The sequence below is a fragment of the Eurypyga helias genome, unplaced genomic scaffold (assembly GCF_000690775.1).
Source record: "Eurypyga helias isolate BGI_N326 unplaced genomic scaffold, ASM69077v1 scaffold5839, whole genome shotgun sequence".
Classification (NCBI taxonomy): domain Eukaryota; kingdom Metazoa; phylum Chordata; class Aves; order Eurypygiformes; family Eurypygidae; genus Eurypyga; species Eurypyga helias.
Window position 1 is genome coordinate 14,712 of NW_010270032.1, and position 20,638 is coordinate 35,349.

Here is a 20,638-nt window from a genome sequence, read left to right on the forward strand (position 1 = left end):
GTCCACCTGTATCTTGAAAACACTTTCAAATTCTAGCTTCTCACCTAAAAAAAAATGGAATAAAAGTGAACTGGAAAAAAATTGAGGCAAGTTATCAAAGCTTCTGTAGAGGAATATTAGATGAATTGGCAGAAGAATTACAAAGGAGGCATGTAATAAAAAAATCCATCTAATCATGACAAGCATGGGAAAGGCAAATAGTGATGGATCATTCCTTTCTCTTACTACAGAAACTCAAAGGCCATTAGCTTTGAGATTTTTGATAAATATTTTAAAACAAAGGGAAGTATCTTCCTCTTACAACAGTGAAACTATGGAACTTAATGTCATGGTGTGCTGTGGAAATAAAAAATATTAATTATTTTAAATAGGTAATTAAACAAATTCATGGAATAAAAGTCCATCAAAATGTACTTAGTATATAGATGTAAATAGTAGGTATTTTTCTAAAGTCCAGGTTACCAGAAACCACGGGAGAAGTATGTTATGATATCCATTCATTCCTGTATTATTTCAATGCCTGCTGCTGGCCACTATCAGAGTAGGTATACAGCTAGCAGAACTGAAAGTATTATGTTTGTGATAAAGAGGTATTTAGAAATTACAAGCTTGATGTGGATTCTCTAATTATTCCTCCCTCCTCCCTATCTCAAGCTCTGCCACAGTTCTTATATGATAATTTCTTTTTCCAGATAGAATTTATCCCTGCATATTTATGCCTACACAAGAGCTATGTGCTGTCTGAGAAGTGGGCCAAACCTTTTCCCCCATGCTCTTGGATTAAATTAGTTATTTAAATAGCACATTTAGATCTGGACCCTTCAGGAGATGATCTTACGGTCAGGCATTGCCACTGAAAAGAAATACCATAAAGAACTCAACATATTTTCCATATTGCCTCACCAGAGTTTTCCATCCCATTCTGTTTAGAAACCCTGAGTCAGCACCTGGAATACCTTGGGCTCTGTGGAAATGATGCAGAAGCTGAAGATCAGATCCTTGAAAGTCTGAATGGGATTCTCCTGGCTCTTACTGAAGATAGCTAAGTATCACACCAGATCACTATTTAACCATTTGCACAATCCGAAAGCATTCGCTGGAGGTTTTCGTCTCTGGTGATAATCGGTATTACAAGAAGCGATTGCTGCTGAAACCATAGCTATCCTCAGCTGGTTTTACTGTTCTCCTTTCTCTTTGTATACTCGCAAATCTACCTCTGACCAGATAAAGCTACTGGTTACTAAAACATCTGAAGCTGCAAGTGAAATTCCAAATTTAATATTCTATTTACTACAAACTCCTAGTATTAAATTTGGGTGAGGCTATCAGGTCAGGAATTTAAAAAGTAGTTCCTAGTCTCCTCATAAGAAAGTCTTTAGGGTTTCTGCACATTCTCCTGAAATGACATAAACTGCATTTACTTGAATCTCCCAATAGGTATTAATTTATTATGTTAAGGACATTTAGCCATATTTTTGATGAAAAAAAGGCTAAGGGAACTGATTGACTAATAAGGGAATTGCTAGTCTAATAAATGATGTTGTGCCTGCCTACGTAATTAATTGCCAGGTCATACCTCAGGAATAGAATCTTAATCCCTCACTTCCCATGCCTTATGCAAGCATCCTTTTGTAGTCAGAGAAGATTAAACTGCTTCCCTCTTTGCTCTGCCACCTGTGCTTCAATTCAGCACAAAGGACAATAATCAGCTGGAACTGCACTTGCTGCAATTCAAACGATGACTGTTCCCATATATTTAGACTGAGACAGCCTTTGAGTGCCTTGTTAAATCAGAACCTTGGATCCCATGGATATGCACTCAGAACTCTAGGAAACAAAGGAACATGTAAATAAAACAGTTGCAAACCTAATGCAACTGTTATCCTATTGTTAACACTCTTATCGTTACAGAGCAGAGATCCTTCAGCCTACTCAGAGAGAGTGGGATCTTCCTAACTTTGGCAAAAATCCTGAGGGGCAATCCACGATGTGCAGTGAAAGCAGCCCAGGTGCTTTCAGAGATAGTCAAGAATGGTATGTTGTGCTAAAGTGTTACTACAAGGCATTTTACAGCACATTAGCTGTATGTTTCCACTCGAGTTTTGTTTCGTGGCTACCAGCTATTGGTCTTGCAATTGTTTTACTTCAACGTGGCAAAAACCCACAAGTCCATCTCCTCTACCCACACAGAGGAAATGAAGAAACCATGTATTGAAGCAGATTTGGTTTTAACTTTGATACCTTTTCTGGAGAGCACAGACCAAGAAATGTTGCTTCATGCTGGGAGGGCTATCGGCCGTATTTGTTACGATAATCGTAAGTATCAACTTGAGAGAATCCTATTTTCCCTAGATGCAAGGCATCATTTTATATCATTTTATAAGGAACTGCAACCTGTAATTAATAATTTATTTTATGAAACCTGAGCACACAATGCACTTCAACCTCCAGTTAGATAAATGATACACACAGCTCTCAGACACCAGGCTGAATGTATCCCAGACACCTTCTAAAGTCTGGGTTTCCCCCTATGCTTCTGACTTTGTCAGAACTGCTCTACAAGAGTAGCAGAGACTCATACATATCTTAAGTACCTTTGCAGAACTGCCTTGGGCCCAAATCCTGAACGACTTTATCTTCTTCCAAAGTTATAACAGTGTCTAGAAAGCAAAGCACTTTTTTAAAAAACAACACCTTACATATTTTTACAGTGGCTTAATTCCTTGAATCAAAGTAGAACCAGGAGGTTTAGCAACACTCTGTCCTGAACCTGCAGTTCCTAAACACACGCATTAGCCTGAACCCACAGCACGAAAGCTGAACGAATTCCAAGCGTGACAAAGAACCAGACTAACTTGCTGCAAAGCATCTTAGTTTGACCCTTTTTACTGATTTAATTGGTCCCTACATAATCACCTTTAACTTCTTTGCTTACTATTACCAGGTGATCTTCAGGAAGAGCTGGTGAAGGTAGGAGTAATCACATCACTAGTCCGAATATTAACCGATCATGCAGAGAGTGAACCACTCGTCCATGTTGATCTATTGGCCTTATGCAATCTTGCAGACCTTGGTAAGTACACGCTTCCATAGCTTAGAGCAAACATCACCCTCACACTATCACAGTCTTTCCATGTATGTGCAGAACACCCACAGGTTTGTGGGGTCTTTGTGTTTTGTTTCTTGGGGTTCTGTGGGAGTTTGGTTTTGTTGGGCTATTTGGAGGGGGTTTTTTGTTTGCTTTGGGTTTTGTTTTTTTAAACACTACTGATACCTAATCAGGGACTGGCCACAGGATCTTCAGTGGAGATACTCCAGAAGTAGTTACTACTCAGGTTGCCCAGAGAAGCTGTGGATGCCCCATCCCTGGCTGTCTTCAAGGTCAGCTGGACGAGGCTTTGAGTAACCTGGTCTAGTGGAATGTGTCCCTGCCCATGGCAGGGGGGTTGGAAGTAGATGATCTGTAATGTCCCTTCCAACCCAAACCACTCTATGATTCTATGATTCCTGGAGTGACAGCAATAACTGGTACTATACTGAAAAAATTAAGATTTAATAGACAGCTTTTGACCCAGTAAAAAAGGTATAGAGGGCATAACTTCATGTAGTATATTGACAGTTTCAACCACTTCTGAGAGGGTACATTATACACTCATTTATAAAAAATGTGTTCCTATTAATTTTATACACCTTAATGAAACAGCTTCCCTTTTCATTTACACAATTTTCAAACCAAAGGTATCCCCACTAATTTAAAATACATCTCCTCTACTTTAAACAAGTTGGAAGTAGTGATGGAAGGAAAAGACCAAGTAGAAAAATATTAGCACACTTTGTATATGGTCTGACCACAATTTCGTCTACTGCTTCCTACATTTTGGGGGGAGAGGCAGGGAAGGGGGTATAGTATCACACTGTCACATCATCCTTAATGAGGTCTGTCCTTTCAAGTTCTCTTATGTTACTTAATACCATATTCCATTCAAATGTGTTCTCTCAGACAGTAGTAAGCTTTAAAACAAAATTGATCTTTGTTAACATACATCTTGTATATCTTTAGGAACCCAGCAAGACTAGAACCATCTAATCAAGGCAGAAAACAAACTGGCATGTGTCAATTTGATACATTAAATAATCATACTACAGATGCATTTATAAGAGTCAAAGGAATTAAGCCAGTATTAATTTGGCAGCTATTGTAAGGTCAGATCTACAGGAATTACATAAAACCAGTGTTAAAGTGTGTGGGGAAGAGATGGAGTAGGGTTTTGCTGTCTCAGTGCTGTCAAAGGAACAGACGCATCGCATCTGTAACAGAAAAAGCACTCAAAACCACAGTAGCATCTAATTGCTTCAGATTATAGGGAGATATGCTTTTAACATTTAATAAGATAAAAAACGATTCAAAATCCTGACTTTACCATGTACACAGATACAGCCAGGGAAGCTCTAAGCAAGACAAAGGTTGCTGAACAGCTGGTGAAACAACTGAGAAGAGCAGAGAACCACGAGAGGTTGGAAATTGTCTTTGAGGTCCTGCAAGCACTTGCAGAAAATGGTAAGGCTCCTTTCAGCTTGGGGGAACGAGGGGAGACAGGGTACTGGTACTTAGCTTAAGCTCTGGGTTCTGAGTTTGCCATGGAATCCTCCTAATGGAGCCAGCAATCCCTTCAGTGGAAATAAGCCTCAAGAACATATGAAATCCTGGCCCAAACAAGACTTGGAAGCTTAACAGATGAGGCAACAAAGAAAGGGATCTGTAAGATAGTGGATTCAAACTCATACTCTGCATGGTGTGTAACAGGAAAGAGACTAGGTAGATTTTTTATTAAAAAATGACAACCAAATATCACAGACATCTAAGCAGTGGTGTAACAAGCACCAACAAGAATCCACTAAAAATAACCAGATACATGATACAGATTTTAAAGAAATGAAAACTCATGACTAGCAATAAAAGAAAGGCCAAAGATCAATGCAGAAGATCTGCTCATTCTGCCTTGGTGTCACCAGGATGTCTGTTACAAACAAAACCCAAACAGTGACTGCACCTGAAAAAAGACTAGCTGAAGTTCAAGGATTTAGCTTCCCAGTTTGAAACGCTCCAAAGACCCAAAAAGCTTTTGGTGTGCTTTTGCTGTGATCTCTACAGATGCCCTGAAAGTGCAGTTGGTGGAGGCAGGTGTGCAAGAGGTGCTGTCTGAGATCCTGCTGAGGCTCCAGGGCAGTTCACAAGCTGAAGACACATGCATTGTGAAGGCTGCATCAGATCTCATTGTCTCTCTGCTTCTTGGAGGTAAAAAAGGGAATGCTACAGTCCAAATACATAAAGAAAAAAATACCAAAAGTCCCCTTAGCAGAGAATTACCATCCACCCTGATGCTTTCATTTCCCTAACAGGGACATATCTGCAACCTGTTTCATAATCCTTAGAGGAATTCTTCTCAGGCACCATACTTCACTTTTTAGAGGAGCCTAGTGCTCACACTGCCATGTCTCCCTTCAGGCATACACGTCACCTCAAGGCATCTAATACCACTGTGACTGGTCCTACGCAAGCACAAGAAATCCACGCAATTGTAGCTGTACCTGTGGTTGCCAGTTCACACCCTGCTTCTAACACTTTCCTTTCAAAGCTGGCCTAAGAGCCAGTTTTAAATTTAAAGCTAATCATCAGATTAAGTTCACATGGTATTGAATTAATCATGTTTCCTCATTCACTATCCAAATCTGTATACATACTTTGAACATTTGGATTAACAAATGAAAGGTAAGAACTTTCTTGTAATGCAAGTTCTGCATTTATCTATTTGGAACAGACTACACATGTCGTTGACCCAGATTTTCACTAAGTCTTTAAGCTGATTTCAGGAACAACATAAAAAGGTAAAGACCTAAGAGCAACTTAGTTTAGGTGGCCCTGCTATGTTGTATTTTGGGCAACACAGAAAAAAGACTAAAACACCAAGAACTGAACACTTAAACAGCATCCCATCACCCCCAATCCCCAACCAACCAACAATTTAAAGGTTTTAAATTATTAACTGTAACAACAACCTTTAAGACATCATTGATTGGAATCTCCCCAAAGACAGACAGAACAGTTCATTTCAGGGCTATTTATGCACTGACACAAGATATTCTATTTATCATGCCACTGATAAGTACATGCAGAATTATTTTGCTAAGGCATGTGGCATCATCTCCCAGAATGTTGGTACTTGCATCACATCCAAACACACGCAGCTATAGAGACAGGAGCAACAGCGATTGCTAATTTTACAATAAATGGCAAGGTTGGCTATTTACCTTTCAGAGATGGAAAGCCACTGCTTGCGAGTGGAGAGAAAAGCAATACTCATACTTCTTTGCTCCTTGGCTCTGAAAAGTAACATTCTTGTTTTTCTGCAGCCTTGCATACCTTTAGGTCACAGATGGTAATGATACAGAAGTCGTTTGGGGTGGTCAGATATGCAAGCTTTCACTTATCCTCCACAAATCACACATCAGTAGAGGGGAGACTCTGGAACTGTTTCCTGGCAAATACATTTGCTAATAATTTATAAAAAAAACAACCCCCATAATTATTGACATTTTAGGTTTTAAGTCACTTTTAGGAAGGGAAGGTTACTCAGACAATATGGGGGCTGAGAGGGGAGGTGTGTATGGAAATAAATCTCAGGATAAGCCATTTTATCTTTCATACTTCCCTACGATAGAAAGCAGTGAGCCTTAATACCATGCAGAGAGAAAAACAGAGACACTCTTATAGAATCCTGGAAGTCATGGTGTGTGAAATCAGTCAGCAGAAGACCCCCACCGTGTTTTCTGTCCTATCTCACTGATAGCTACTCTACTGGGTTCAAACTCAATTAACAAAAAGGAGCTTTTTCAACGCTGCTCAGCTTTATGCATTAATACATGCTTAATTATCATAAAAGATTCCCACACATCTGTCTGAATGTTTAGCTAGTCAGTCTCATCTGGTTTTTGGGTTTTTTTTAAACAAGCTCTCACACACACACCTCTACACCTCCTCCCCCATCCCTTCTGGACTTCCTTTCTTCCTTGTCTTATACCTTGCTCTGAATCAGCCATTGTGCATCATGTCTCTACAAAGGCCACTGAAATGCCCTCGGTGCCTTTAAACTGGCTATCTTCAATTTATTCAGCTGAATGGCTTGCTTTGTCACTCGCTCTTCTCATTCCATCTCCCCCACAACCCCATTAGATGTTTCATGTGGAAAAAGTGAATAATCCCTTTCAGTCTCCAGTATATGCCACTGATGTATGCACAGCCTTTAATCTAAGGGGGAAAAAAATCCAATGGAAATCTGATCTCAGCATCAAATGACTTCTGAGGCAGTGAAAACATGACAGACAGCTTTTGCAGATATGAAAGTGGCTGTTCCTATCAGACTTTAACTATGAGCCATTAAATTGAAGGTTCTGCTGCTATCCAAGCAAAAATCCATAGGAGAAAGAACCAATTTGGAGCTCTATGACAATCAAAGCAAGGCAACCACTAATGGCTTCTGCCTATTCACACTTTACTACAAGAGAGGGGAAAAAAAAAGTGCTCTGCCATTCTTCGGTGTGAAAGGTGGGGGGAGGAGAGGAATTAGTCTCAATTAAGGTTAGTCTATATGAAGATGAAAGTATATTTGCCTGTAGAATTTTGTCAGTCCAACAGAGATGGTCTGTTCCTAGAGAATCAGGCAATTTTCCTCATATACTCTGATCTCTGAAGATTAGAACCAGGCAAAAGAACATATGAAATACCACAAGCAAAAACATCAGCTTTAGAGAATGTGTGCATAAATTGCTGTCAAAACATTTTTGCGTGAGTAGAATTCAAACTATTTCACAGACTGACAGTTATCTTATGAAAATATCCACTTATATTTTATAAGCATTTGACAAATTCTTATTTAACCTAGGTAGTAATACAGGGGGAAAAATAGGCTACCAACTGAAATGCTAAGAGATTAAAGGAATCGTAGGCATTGGTTCAAAAGACAACATGGAGGAGTTTCTGCTACTTTGGGGTGGAAATAACATTCAAACCAGCAAAGGTGTTAAAATTACTAGACATTCATAGGTGGTATACACACAAAAACTAGAAATCTGTACATCTTAGACATGCAGTTAGTACCGTGAGAAGCACCTAAGGCTACTTTTGGCCAGATTCTGTATTTGTACGAAGTCTGTATAGTTCCACAGATACAGCTGTTTACCTGGGTGAAGATGGGGTCTTCCTACAGAGCATTCAGACTGCTTTGCCACATTTTATTAAAAAGGCATCCATATTGTAACAGCACAGCAACAAGGAAATCTTGACTAGTGTCAGGAACATGCTTCTCCTAAGGCATAATAAACTGCATAAAATAAAATACAGGAAAATATTTGCCAAATGGCATCTTCAAAACACTTCTGTCAGGAAGGGTACAGACCATGATATGCAGAGTTGCCTTTTGCTCCTTTAGGAGAGCACTTTCCCATTTCCTATCACAGTGAGCTAAGTAGCTTCTGGTAACAGAAGGGCTTTCACTTCTGAAGAGCAAGTTCTCAAAGCAAGAGGGAGACACACAGACACGTACTGACAAAGACTGCAGAGTATGTACTGGGCAAAATGGTAGTTGTTTGCAGCGTACAAACTGCTCGTTCCTGAGTGTTAAACAGATCATAATGCTCTACATCAACTCATCTTTTCCTAGCTTTGTATGAGCAGGACACAATTACACTTCTCAGAAACCACAGAAAGTGGGTTTCTCAAAACAGGTAAGAAAAACCTACGTCTGATTCATTCGATGGTTAGTTGATGACAAATTATTAAATTGAACACACGGAGCAACAACAGTACACAACTAGTAATCAGACTCACCATTGCTGGGTATGGTCCCTAGTCTCATAACAGTCTCTTAAATTAGTAGAATAGCAAAATTAGAGTATTAAAGCTATCCCATGGAGAAATTGAAAATACCACCAGTATTCCACCACATATATAATGGAAAATAAAGCAGTACTGAGGAAGAAATTGACTGGGGAACATATGGTTTTGAATTTCACAGTGAGTGTCCCTAGAAAGCTCTCTCTAGCTAAGCTTTACTACAGGGTGTCTCAGCATTGGTTCACAGGTAGCAGATGCCCACTTCCCTCTAGAGCTGAAGGTTGTAAAAAACAATGCAAAAGCTTCAGTCTCAATCTTATCAAGACATGAAAACAGTTGAGGCAGACTTCCTGAATTCTCCATTTGCATGACTAATTTATATCATTGTGTTTTCTCTCTCACCTGCTTGGTTTTGCCTCTTTCTTTAGATGGCAACTGTGAACGAATGGTACAGCTGGGAGTCATACATCAGCTTCTAGACCTTCTGGAGAAACACGTGGAGAGTGGGGACATCTCTGTTCAACATGCTGCACTCAGTGCACTTCGAAACCTTGCCATACCAGGTACAGTTTGAAGACAATTGACTTAATTCCTTGTAAAGATGAGTTACATAATGGAGATCTGTGCAGCTCTGTCCAAGTCACCACTTCCAGTGCCTTGTATTTGGAGGGGCAAATGACCTGTTTTCCTCCCTGCAGACATATATATTTGAATAACTCATCAGGACTTCTCATCTACATAAAGGGTCTATATATAATAAAGTGTGACCTCCTTGCCAGCTGCTGAAATGGTTTCATATGAACAACATACAGCAGTCCAAGACAAAAAAGCAGAACAGGGTTTATTGCTTAAAAGAGAGAGTATGGGGTGAAGCTATCGCATCATGGCTGGTAGGGATTTCATAGATCTGTTCCTCTTCTACATCGCCAATATTCATTGCAAATTTGGCCTTTGTAACACACTTCAGCTACAGTATTTAAAAGAGGGCATATAAGATAGATGGGGGCAGACTTCTTAGACTTTTTAGTAGGGCCTGTTGTGATAGAACAAGGGGTGGTGGTTTTAAACTAAGAGTGTAGATTTGGAACAGATATAAGGAAGAAATGTTTTACGATGATATATCAGGTTTGTGTGGCAGCAGGGTTTGGCAGTGGGGGTTGGCTCCTGTGAGAAGTTACTAGAAGCTTCCCCAGCTCCAAGTCGGACCTGCTGCTGACCATAGCCAAGCCAGTCAATGATAGTGGCAGTATCTGTGTGATAATGACAGATAAGGGTGGTGCAATGCTGGCACAGGTTGACCAGAGATGGTACATCTCCACCCGTTAAAACACTCAAGGTCAGGTTGGATGGGGCTCTGAGCAACCTGATCTAGTTGAACATCACTGAAGATCACTGATCACTGCAGGCTGGACTAGATGAGCTTTAAAAGGTCCCTTCTAGCCCTAACCATTCTATGATTCTACTCTTGTGATCTCTTGTTAATACACATCAGAAAATGGTGCTGCTTCTCATCTCAAATTTACTGCTTCCATGCCAAAGTGTAATTCAGGACAAAAGTGTTTTGCTAAAGCCTTAAAAGTACAGCAGCCTGCAGCGCAGTCCCTGCACTGCTATACCTGCAGAGAAGAACATGACACCAAAGCTATATTCTGAAAATAAAAGAACTTGAAGTTGTCTGCCAATTTTATTATGTAACGTTAGCCAGCATGCTTGGTTTAAATTTTATACATAATCATTGCTTTGAACAAGTGGGAGCCCCAGTATATGCTAGTTCCAACTTTGCATCCACGACTTCTTTTTAAAGCCTAATACACCCTCATTTCTTCTTGCAGATAGCTCTCTTCAGAACTTCACCTATTTCTTTCAACTTATTTTTGATATGATCTCAAGTAATTTATTTAGTTTGGCTTATAGTATTATCACGCTCTCTGGATCATAACAGCCAGCCATGTCTGGCTGTTCAGTATTTTAATAAACATATTTCACACCATAAGCCCCTCACTGTTCCTATGTATATTTTATTTTCTGTGAAGAGATTTTCTACCACCATTCACATCAGCAGACAGAGGCCCATGCAGATTGCTTTTCTGGTGCTAATAGGGTGCTAATAGAGTACACAGTGTTTCAACCATGCATGCCAGCTACCTTACATCAGTTACAACCTAACACAGAACTATTAGAAGATAATCATAAAATCATGAAAAATCAGAGCCATCCAGGTGAAATTAGGAGAGTAATTTAGTAGGCATAATGCAACTATCTTTATTAGAATGAAAAGGTGGATTTATTTTCCATAAGCCTAAGGATATTCCATGCTTAGTTCTCAGTGACTTCACTCCTACAAATTTACAAGCAGTAGTGATACCAATTAATCTCATTTGAAAGGTAGCAATTTTGATGTAGTTTCCCTTGACAACAAGCAGAGATGATCACATTCTAACTCACAACAGAACCTGTTCCTCAACGAATACCAAGGCCCACTTTTCGCAATGCCAAGCCCAGGCATTCCTTGGGAGTTCCTTAACAAAACAATGAACACAGCTGATCTTGTAAAGATTACAGGATCTAAAACTCCAGAAAAATGTGGTTGCAGACTACAACTTCACCCCTATACCACTGTCTGCTGCACACTGTACCAGTAGATCTTAATGTTCTTTGCAGCTGTACTTTAACAGGCCCAAGTCTAAATTATAAAGTATCAGTGAATCAATACAGAGTCTACTTTGGTTATCTGTTCTGTTCAAGACTATTACAAACCATGTGAGATCTTTCCAAATGTGTGAGCAATGCATAGCAATTAAAATGCTATTCCTACACTGTGGTTTTCCTCATGAATTTGTAAAAATATCAGAATACAGAAACTCTAAGACATTCCTTCACAGTAATAAATTTCTTCCAGAAATACGCAAACTCTATCATTTAACAGTGTAGTTGCTACCTGGGAAAGAAAAATAAATAGACTGAATGCAAATCCAAATAAATCATAAAATAAACATTAATTAAATATGGGCCAACACTTGCAAATGGGCACAGGGAAAGCCTCCAGTTCAACCAGTGATCTTAAAAGAAAACAGGTGCTTATAGAAACAAATTGAAAAGTCATTATGCTCTAGTGAATGGAGACAGGCTGTGCCACAGAAAACCAAGGACATTGAGAGCAAGTTTCTTAACAGTGTCTGTTTCTCAACTTGCCCAATAGAAGGGGGAAGGGATAGAATGTTCTCTCTCTAGTTTCACTGTCCTGTCATTCCCCTGCCCCTCAAAAAAGGCATGCAGAGGATGGGAAGAAAATTGTTCTGGAGGAAACAGCTGATGGCAGCACAGTCAAGCAGCATTAGGACTCTTTCCAGACAAGCTCCTGATGATTACCAGGGATTACTGGACTAATGACTGGAGCAAAGACACAAGAATTAGGAGAGAAAAGCACAGAAACAAAGACATGAACAACAAGGGATCAGTGAGCTCAAATACAAAGAGAAAATTCATTCTCAAGAAATATGGCTATGTAAATCACTTCTGCACCCAGTTCGGTTACATGTGCAAACAGAGGAAAGGCTTGCTCATGTGAGTGGACGAGAGGATGGATAATCTATTACAGCTAGAAAAAAGAAGAGAAACAGCAATGCTGTGTTTATCCTTTTATGTACTTCATAAGGGCTGAGATCAAAAGTAACCAAAATATCCTAACAAAAATTCCTAGGAAATCTTCAGCTCAAAAGAGAAGCCTAAACAATCGGGTAGTCCTGACTTCATTTCTCAGCACTCTAGCAAGTTGGATCTTTTGCTAAGAGCATAACAGGGCATAAAATTCAGAACCACAGTTATGTCATATCTGTATTTTCAGATGCCGGTGTAGTTACTGAGCTTCAACATCTTTTTTTATCTATTTTCTAGTTGTTAACAAGGTCCAAATGCTGGAGGAAGGTGTCGCAGAAAGGATTCAGGCGCTTCTACGGTCAGAGATGCCTCCTGTGCAGTTTAAACTTCTTGGAACACTACGAATGTTAGCAGACGGCCAAGGTAGGGAATTGCTAATGCTTACTGATGTCAATTATACACTCCCCCACCTCCCCCCTCCCTGCAAGGCAATGGATGTGCAAAGGAGACTACAGGCCAAGTGTCCTGCTAACCTAATTCCACTCTGTCTGGAGGGGTTCCAACAGAGATGATTGGCAGAGGCTGCGAGCCTTCCTACTGCCCCAGTCAGCCTCAGAGGCAGAGGAGAATCAAATCAAATGAAAGCAGCACCAGCAGTCAGTGACAAACAGCAAAGGCCTAATAGGAAAATGAGATGTTTTCCACCAAAGATATACCAGCAAAGCATAAGAATGATGGAAAAGAGTCAGGCTAAGGATTTACAGTGCCAAATAACAAGAAAGCAAATCAACAGAACAGGAGAAGATCAAAGGGAGCTGGGGTGGAGAGAGAGAGGAATATAAAGAGATCAAAAGGAGCTGGGGTAGAGAGAGGCAGGAGAAACAAGTTTCCACCAGTCACAAAGTCTCTCTATATGCATCTTGCCAGGTTTATCTTGCTGGTGTGGCTCAAATGTTGAGTTTACCTCGCATGTTGAAATATGGGATTATCTAAGTGCACTTCATTCAGTTTTACAGCAGTGGGTATGCAAAGGCAACAATACTCAATCTGTGCGTATAGTTGCATTCTGAGAAACACACACAATGTCAGAATTACATTAAGATCTACTACAATATCTTAATTTATCCTTAGACTTCTCTAGCTTCTTACCAGAGTGTAACACAAGTGTTGTGGGGTTTGGTTTTTTTAATAAGTGTTCTACTTGTATCACCAGAGCAGCTGCTCTAGAACAGTACTCAGTACAGATCACCTTGATGTGCAGGAATAACAATAAATAGCTCAAAAACAGAATCAGAAAATTTATGACCATTTTGCTACAGGAACTGACAGTTGGGTAAGGTACAGTTACAAATTCATTAGTTATATGGAAGTGGAAAAGAACCCTCACTCTCTTACATTCCGTTCTGCACTCATTTACACCAGTGCAGACACCACTTTGATATGGCAGCTACTTGCACCCTTTCTCAAATGGGTATGCACGATATGAACTTAGATCTAGCACTCGTATTAATGTGCACTGATTCCAGACCAGTAAACAGCTGCTTTTACTTATATTTCACCATGATAGGAAATGGACATTGCAAGATATACAGCAACTTAGCCTCTTCTTCCTCTCAGGCTTTGAAGGAAGTCATTAAAAGGTAATCTCTCCAAGGTTACACTTGAATTCTGACAGGGGAGACCATTTAGCTTTTAAAACTGAGACATCATAATAACACAGATCTACACTATCAAACACCAATTTTTTTTTTTTTTTTTTTTTTACTCAATGCTATTTAATGGGATTTGGCACAAAATGGCACAACTCCTGAATCTGTATCAATTCAGATATCAAACTGTAGAGTAGAAAAAAAGATGGAGATTATTTAATGTTTACCCATTCATGCCTATTAGCCCACAATTCTCACACCTTTAATTACTTTGTTCTGTTTACCCATGAGCTAACATTGCCCTTAATTAACTCAGCCTGAAACTCTTATGAATACACATCCACTAAGAAGTCCACACTAAATTAGTTAATTGCATTATCCAGTATAAATTCATTACTCTGACAACCACTGGGCATGCTGAGGCCTACAGACTAGGAGGTAGGTTTCTTTATAACCGTAGAACATTGCAGTAAGATCTGTCAGCTTCATTACACTAAAAAGATGTTAACATTAACTCCTGGTTTTTCCACTGTTTTGCTTCAGAGAAGCAGAATAATTTGTGCATTTCAATAGCCAAAGGTCTTTCAGCTCAACTGAAAGTTCAATCATACATACAATTGATTCAAATTTGGCACTTTTTAAGTTAAAAGGTTCTCCTGTTCCTTTAGTTATTAGTTCTTAAGACTAAAAGGGGTTTATCTCAAATAGCTCTACAGCTGGTAGACATCAGGAAGTCCCTGTCAAACTGGGTCAAGACACCTTCTCTGAACAAACCTCTTAGACTAGTTCCGTTCACCACCCTCTTACCTCTTTCAGCTTTCAGTACAAAACTGGATTACCATGATCTCCTCAGACGAACATGTAACATCTGACCTAGAAACAAAAGCCTTTCTGTTACAGGAGGCAATATGCAGGTGGTTGTGCAACAAATAACTTATCTCAAAACAAACATGTTCAACTAGGCTAGAAGCTCACAGATTCCTTGTGGGATTTTGATCTGTGGATTGCCCATCCTCTCTCATCTCCCTACCCAAAGAGTACAGGCTGATTTACAGTTTTTACAAAATACCCAGAGTACTCATGTGGTTTATTGGCAGTGACCTGGTGCACGTTCTACTTGACCCTTTCATAAGACTATCTTCAAACAAATGCAACACATAGAAAGGGACAGGTGAAGAAACAGGAGTAAGGCAATGCCTCTATCGGCCAAATCTATCCCTTCTATTCCAGATGTTAACATTGGTTCTTTCTCAAGTCTTTGCTTCAGCAAAGCTCCAAGAGACAAACTTCCCAGTATCTCAAAACCATGCAGACCTTTCCCCACGTTTTTCCCTTTCTGAACTGACTTCCAAACAAGCAGGATTGTCCCTGATTACCTTCTTTCAGACCTGGAACTATTTTAAAAGACTGGGAAAGCAGAAAAAAGATGGGAAAAAGCTCAGACCCTTTATAGACCTTCATAAGGAATGTACACTTCATATGAAGGTCTTTACCAAATCTTTGTTTCTTTAGAGCACACAATGCACATTTCACATATCTCTGCTCTGGTCCTCCAGCATCAAGGTGTGGGGGATGGTCATGGGACAAGACTAAGAAAACCAAGATGAAGCCAACAAGAAAACCCCTTAATTACAAATAACTACACGAGGCTGCCAAGTTTGAATTAAATCTTATAGCCACAGTACATTTTTGCAAATAGAACTATTCTACACCAAAAGTGAGCATCTGTCCTGGGACTACTTTTGCCTTTCAGCTACTACATATGGTGTCCAGTTATACATGCTGTGCATTTATATCCTCGGTTCACGAGTACTGAACAGAATCAACTAACTGAAATTACTGAAGCAATACTTTACCAGGATATTCTCAGGGCTAAACCCTTGTTTAACACAGTTGGTTAAAATAGAGTATTTCACAGACTTCAGTGTCCTTATATCTGCATCTTTCCATTGCTTCGAAAACCACTTTCAACCAGTTAGTCAATTTTGATCCACAGCACTTTAAAGATGCATTATTAAACTGCAATAGGACTCCTACAGAAGCATGTGTTAGACTGATGCAATATAGAGAGAGCACAGGTAAAGCTCCTTTTGCTGCTGAACTTGGGAGTCTTGGGAGTAGTCTGCCTTACAGGCAACAACCCTTAAACCAGAGTATCATTACAGTTCCGCTTCTTAGGAGAAGTTATCTACTGAGGGTTTTTTCCAAATGTCAATCACACAGATTAATACCTCTAGTAAGTCTTGAGGTAGGGTTCCTGAAACACAGGGTAAGGCCAATTAAAAGGCTCCTCCAAACTCTAGGGGAAGTTTTAATGATGCTTAATGCATAGTTCAACACCTATTCTTAAGACGAGACACACATGCAATTACAGATGTGCTGCAACTCTGTACTAAGATTTGGCTTCCCGCATGCTACCAATAGTAATTATCACCATTACTGTGAGCACTGAAACAGCAAGAACAGACTGAAGAGCCCACGATTACGTTTGTGCAAGGCTCAAGGAGGAAGTGCAAGAAACCAAGCAGGAAAGAGCCAGTCCTCATGAAGATTTCAGTATGGCAACAGAATACTTGCTTTCAAAGATATGAAGCTGCTCATTTTAAGCCCTGCTTCAGCAGCCTTTTAAAACAGATAGGTCTATCACAACAGCTTACTTTGGTTTTTACTTCCAGGTGTGGCCCTAACACAACTGGCATTCCTCAGGTAAAGATTTCTAAGATCCCTTCAAAGCCCAGTGTTTTAGTTACAGCTCCTAAACGATAATGAGCTCAGGTCTGTGCTCATGGCTACTTCTACATTCACATTTCTGTGACAGAAAGACTGAGAAGTCTGATTTTGAATGTCTCCTGATGATGCTTTTCTCTTCAGCTGATGCGGCTGAAATCTTGGGCCAAGACCCCATGCTGCTCAACAGGCTTGTGCAGTGGTGCAATGCTAACGACCACACCGGCGTTCACAGAGAAGCAAATCGGCTGCTGGCATCGATCTTGCGTCACAACAGATCCCAAGTACGAGAACTATTGGTCTGATGTTTCCACTTTATCCTTCTCAAATATTTTTAAAGCTTGGCAATATAGCTAGGCGTTAAGTGTTAATGAGCACATACAGCTTTATCATTAAAAACAAGAGAGTTCACAGTAAAAAACCCTCCTGGTCTGCCTCGGTATCAATAAAGGGGAGGTGAGTAGGAAAGCATTGCTCTCCATTGCCACAGAATACTGCACAGAACCAAGCAACACGTTACTCGCTGTCACTTGTCAACTTTTACCCAGCTTGAGTAAAGCTTGACCAATGGTAAGCAGGTAAAGCTTTTCTACTCCCATAAATATTAGTTTCAAATTACAATGGCAAAGATAACGCAGACCTGTCCTGAACGTCAGCCCTCCAGTAGCCCTGAAGAAACCACTTATCTGCCTAGTGATGAATGCATCTGGTGTGATCTGTATCTGCTCGTCTATTAGAACAGGCTCCCATTTCTTGAAAACCATACTATTATACACAGGCATCCCAACTCTGCTTTACTTTGAGGTAGTGATAAAAAAAGATACTATCTGCACAGGCTTCCGTAAAGTGAAATTAATCTTTGCTAGTTTGAAGGCTTAAAATTAAAAATTGGAATAAGGTCAAACTAAAACTCTTGAGACAAAATATATCCATTTTTATCCTACAGATATGTATATACATAATTGAGTATCGATATTCCAAATAAATTAGACCAGCCCTAAGCAGACATGATTAGTGCCAAAAAAAAAAAAGTTATCTCTAGTCTTCAAATATTATCAGTTTGCATTGCAGCAGGCAAATCATTTCCATCTACTCAGAAGCTGAAGAATGCAGTCTCATTTCTTGTTACATTCTGCTTCATTCTTAAGTCAGATGTCCATCTGTGGTATTTCACTTTTCTTTTAACAGGAAGTTGTCAAAGCCATCCAGGAAGCACAAGGAGTGAAGCATCTGGTTTCCATGACAAGCAGCGAACATGTTGCCATGCAGAATGAGGCTCTGAATGCCTTGGCAATAGCATCTGCTATCGATTTAGGTATTTTTCTCCTAAAAGCATTTATATGTGTCAGATCCCCAACTACTAAGGAACACTGCCATGCTGTTAATTCTACATAACATGTAAGAAAAAGCATGTTTCTTGTCTAGATTTAGCCGTTCAGCATGAAATAAAGGAGGTCAGCCATCCAGGAGATCACAAAAGCAATGGGCCTCAGGAATTGCCTGGAGGCTTTTTTTGTTTCAGGTAGAATCAAATGACCACGCTGTGTAGACAAGCAGAGTCTGCTGAGTAATAGGCTATGGTGCTAGAAGCCTACCCAAAAAAACCAGAAGGAAATAAAGGTGATTTAAAAGTAGAGAAAAAGAAGGAAAAGTCTAAATGAAGACAAAATTAAAGACAAATTATGGACTTGAATGGTCAATGAAGACTATAAATGGAGGAAATAATCTTCAGAAGACAGACATTTAAATGCAGGAAAGAACAAAGCAGAAGCACAGACCTCGAGGAAGCTGCAAATGAAACAATTGAGAGAATGATAAAAGGTTCTCACTACTTTTACAGAGCTATTTTTCAGAGATATCAACTATAATTTTTTTTCCAGATTTTTTCCTGTATGACTGGTCACATCTGAAAATCATTCTCAATTTAATAAAGTCAGTCACCACAAGCATCTACATATATCAAAAGCTACATTGAAAACAAATAGTCCACTTGAAATGTGGAATTTCCTATACTAACAAGCAAGACAGTAAAGAGCCCATGTTACTGCTAGGCCCACCATTAAGGCTCTTGAACTCAATTCAGCAACCTATTTAAATCAAAATTCCTAGTGTTTTTTTAACCTATTAGGAGGTTATTTAATACAATCTATAGTATGCAGGTTCTGTCTTCCAGAGTGAGGCCAGTGAAGAAACACTGTACAGAAAATAGTACAGAACATCTCCATTACAGAAAACAGATGCCCACGACATCCCTGTATAGCCAAGCTGAAGTGAAGCCAGTGAAGAATTTTATTTTTAAAAAGCAAGTATGTTCACACCTTTTAGCTTCTTTTCAGGTAACAGCTCTGTTATTTGTTTACTTATTTTTCAGAAACCCTTGAAGAATGTTTTAAGGAATCACAGCTAGTTCAAAGCTTACACAAACTTCTACAAGATGATAATACAAGTCCCGAGGTGAAATATAATTCAATGGGTCTTTTGTGCAGTCTTCTTAATTCAGGTAACTTCATTTTGAGTTGTTTGTGATGAAAGGATGGATATTTGTGATGAGAATACAAGCGTTTTCTGTTACTGAAGTGTGCTGCTTATGATGTTGCAGTCAGTGAGTAGCAAAGGATACTAAATAGTTTCATTCTTTATTGATCACCAAAAATCCCAGTCAAGTAGCTTTTCTTTATAAAAAGTTGATTAAACCATCAGTCGAATAAAAAATAAAGGCTTTATTCCAGTGAGTCAGTGGCATAATCAAGTCCTGAAATAGCGGAATTAGAGCCTTGGAATAAAGGCACCTTTGTCCAAATTCACCACGCACAAATGCCTGGCAGTCCCACGTCCTCTATGTACCACAGCATTTTTGTGTTCAAAGAAACAAAGAGTCTGTATCATCTTCCACAGGCAGGCATACATTTGTTCTGCTTATGCTGTAAGCAAATCAGAAGCTGAGATAACACAGTAGTTTTAGCAATGCTGCCTTTGCACAGCAGCTTTTAGTAAAACATACGAAGGATGTAATTTCACTTTCTCTCACTCCATGGTTTGGGAAGACTTAAAATGTTCAAGCAAGATCATACTCCTCCTGAATGTGTGGCACTAACTGAAAACAACCACCTTGAAACCAGGAGCCCAAAGATCTTGTGCCAGTTTTTCACATCTTAATACATAAATCATGTAAATTGAAAATAATGACTGCTCAGGCAAGGTTCTACCACAGGGGAGCTCCCTTCAAATACTGGAACTGCTCTATATTGGCAGACAAGCTGGATTTCGCAGTATACTCTTTTTACCTATAGCCACATGGATATTGGAATAGGGATACACATCTTTGGCGCTACTATGGAGTACTGACACAACAGATGTGATCTGCAAGACTTTTCCGGAGGTGTATATACTTAGTCCTTTATAGACTAACTGTAACAGTAAGAGTTGAGTCTTATTAATCATAGAATCACAGAATGGTTTGGGTTGGAAGGGACCTTAAAGATCATTTTGTTCCAACCCCCCTGCCACGGGCAGGGACACCCTCCACCAGACCAGGTTGCTCAAAGCCTCATTCAGCCTGGTCTTGAAAGTCTAGCAAAAAAGCACACAGGCAAAAAAATGCTGGAACTTGTCCTGTGTTACATTTTCAAAGTGCTTTTCTTCTGTTCAATCAGTTCTTGGAAGTCAAACAGGAGAAAAAAAGTGTCTTCACAGATACACAGAGTGGAAGGGGTTGGAAGGGACTTGTAGAGATCATCTAGTCCAACCCCCCTGCCAGAGCAGGATCACCTAGAGT

The 20,638-nt window shown here is 39.6% G+C and overlaps 1 protein-coding gene across 1 annotated transcript in view; it reads left to right on the forward strand.

Annotated features, from left to right (window-relative positions):
- Positions 1 to 930: 930 nt before the first annotated feature.
- The window catches only part of LOC104514559 (rap1 GTPase-GDP dissociation stimulator 1-like), a gene marked incomplete at its 5' end in the record, with an annotated part of 20,609 nt that continues 901 nt past the window's right edge, over positions 931 to 20,638 (forward strand). Inside the window, 13 exon segments of the mRNA XM_010158283.1 lie at positions 931 to 1,041; positions 1,912 to 2,034; positions 2,191 to 2,316; positions 2,945 to 3,073; positions 4,433 to 4,558; positions 5,153 to 5,294; positions 6,159 to 6,247; positions 6,250 to 6,291; positions 9,319 to 9,453; positions 12,785 to 12,910; positions 17,008 to 17,147; positions 18,052 to 18,178; positions 19,235 to 19,363. Of these exon segments, the coding sequence (XP_010156585.1) occupies positions 931 to 1,041; positions 1,912 to 2,034; positions 2,191 to 2,316; positions 2,945 to 3,073; positions 4,433 to 4,558; positions 5,153 to 5,294; positions 6,159 to 6,247; positions 6,250 to 6,291; positions 9,319 to 9,453; positions 12,785 to 12,910; positions 17,008 to 17,147; positions 18,052 to 18,178; positions 19,235 to 19,363 (1,545 nt within the window).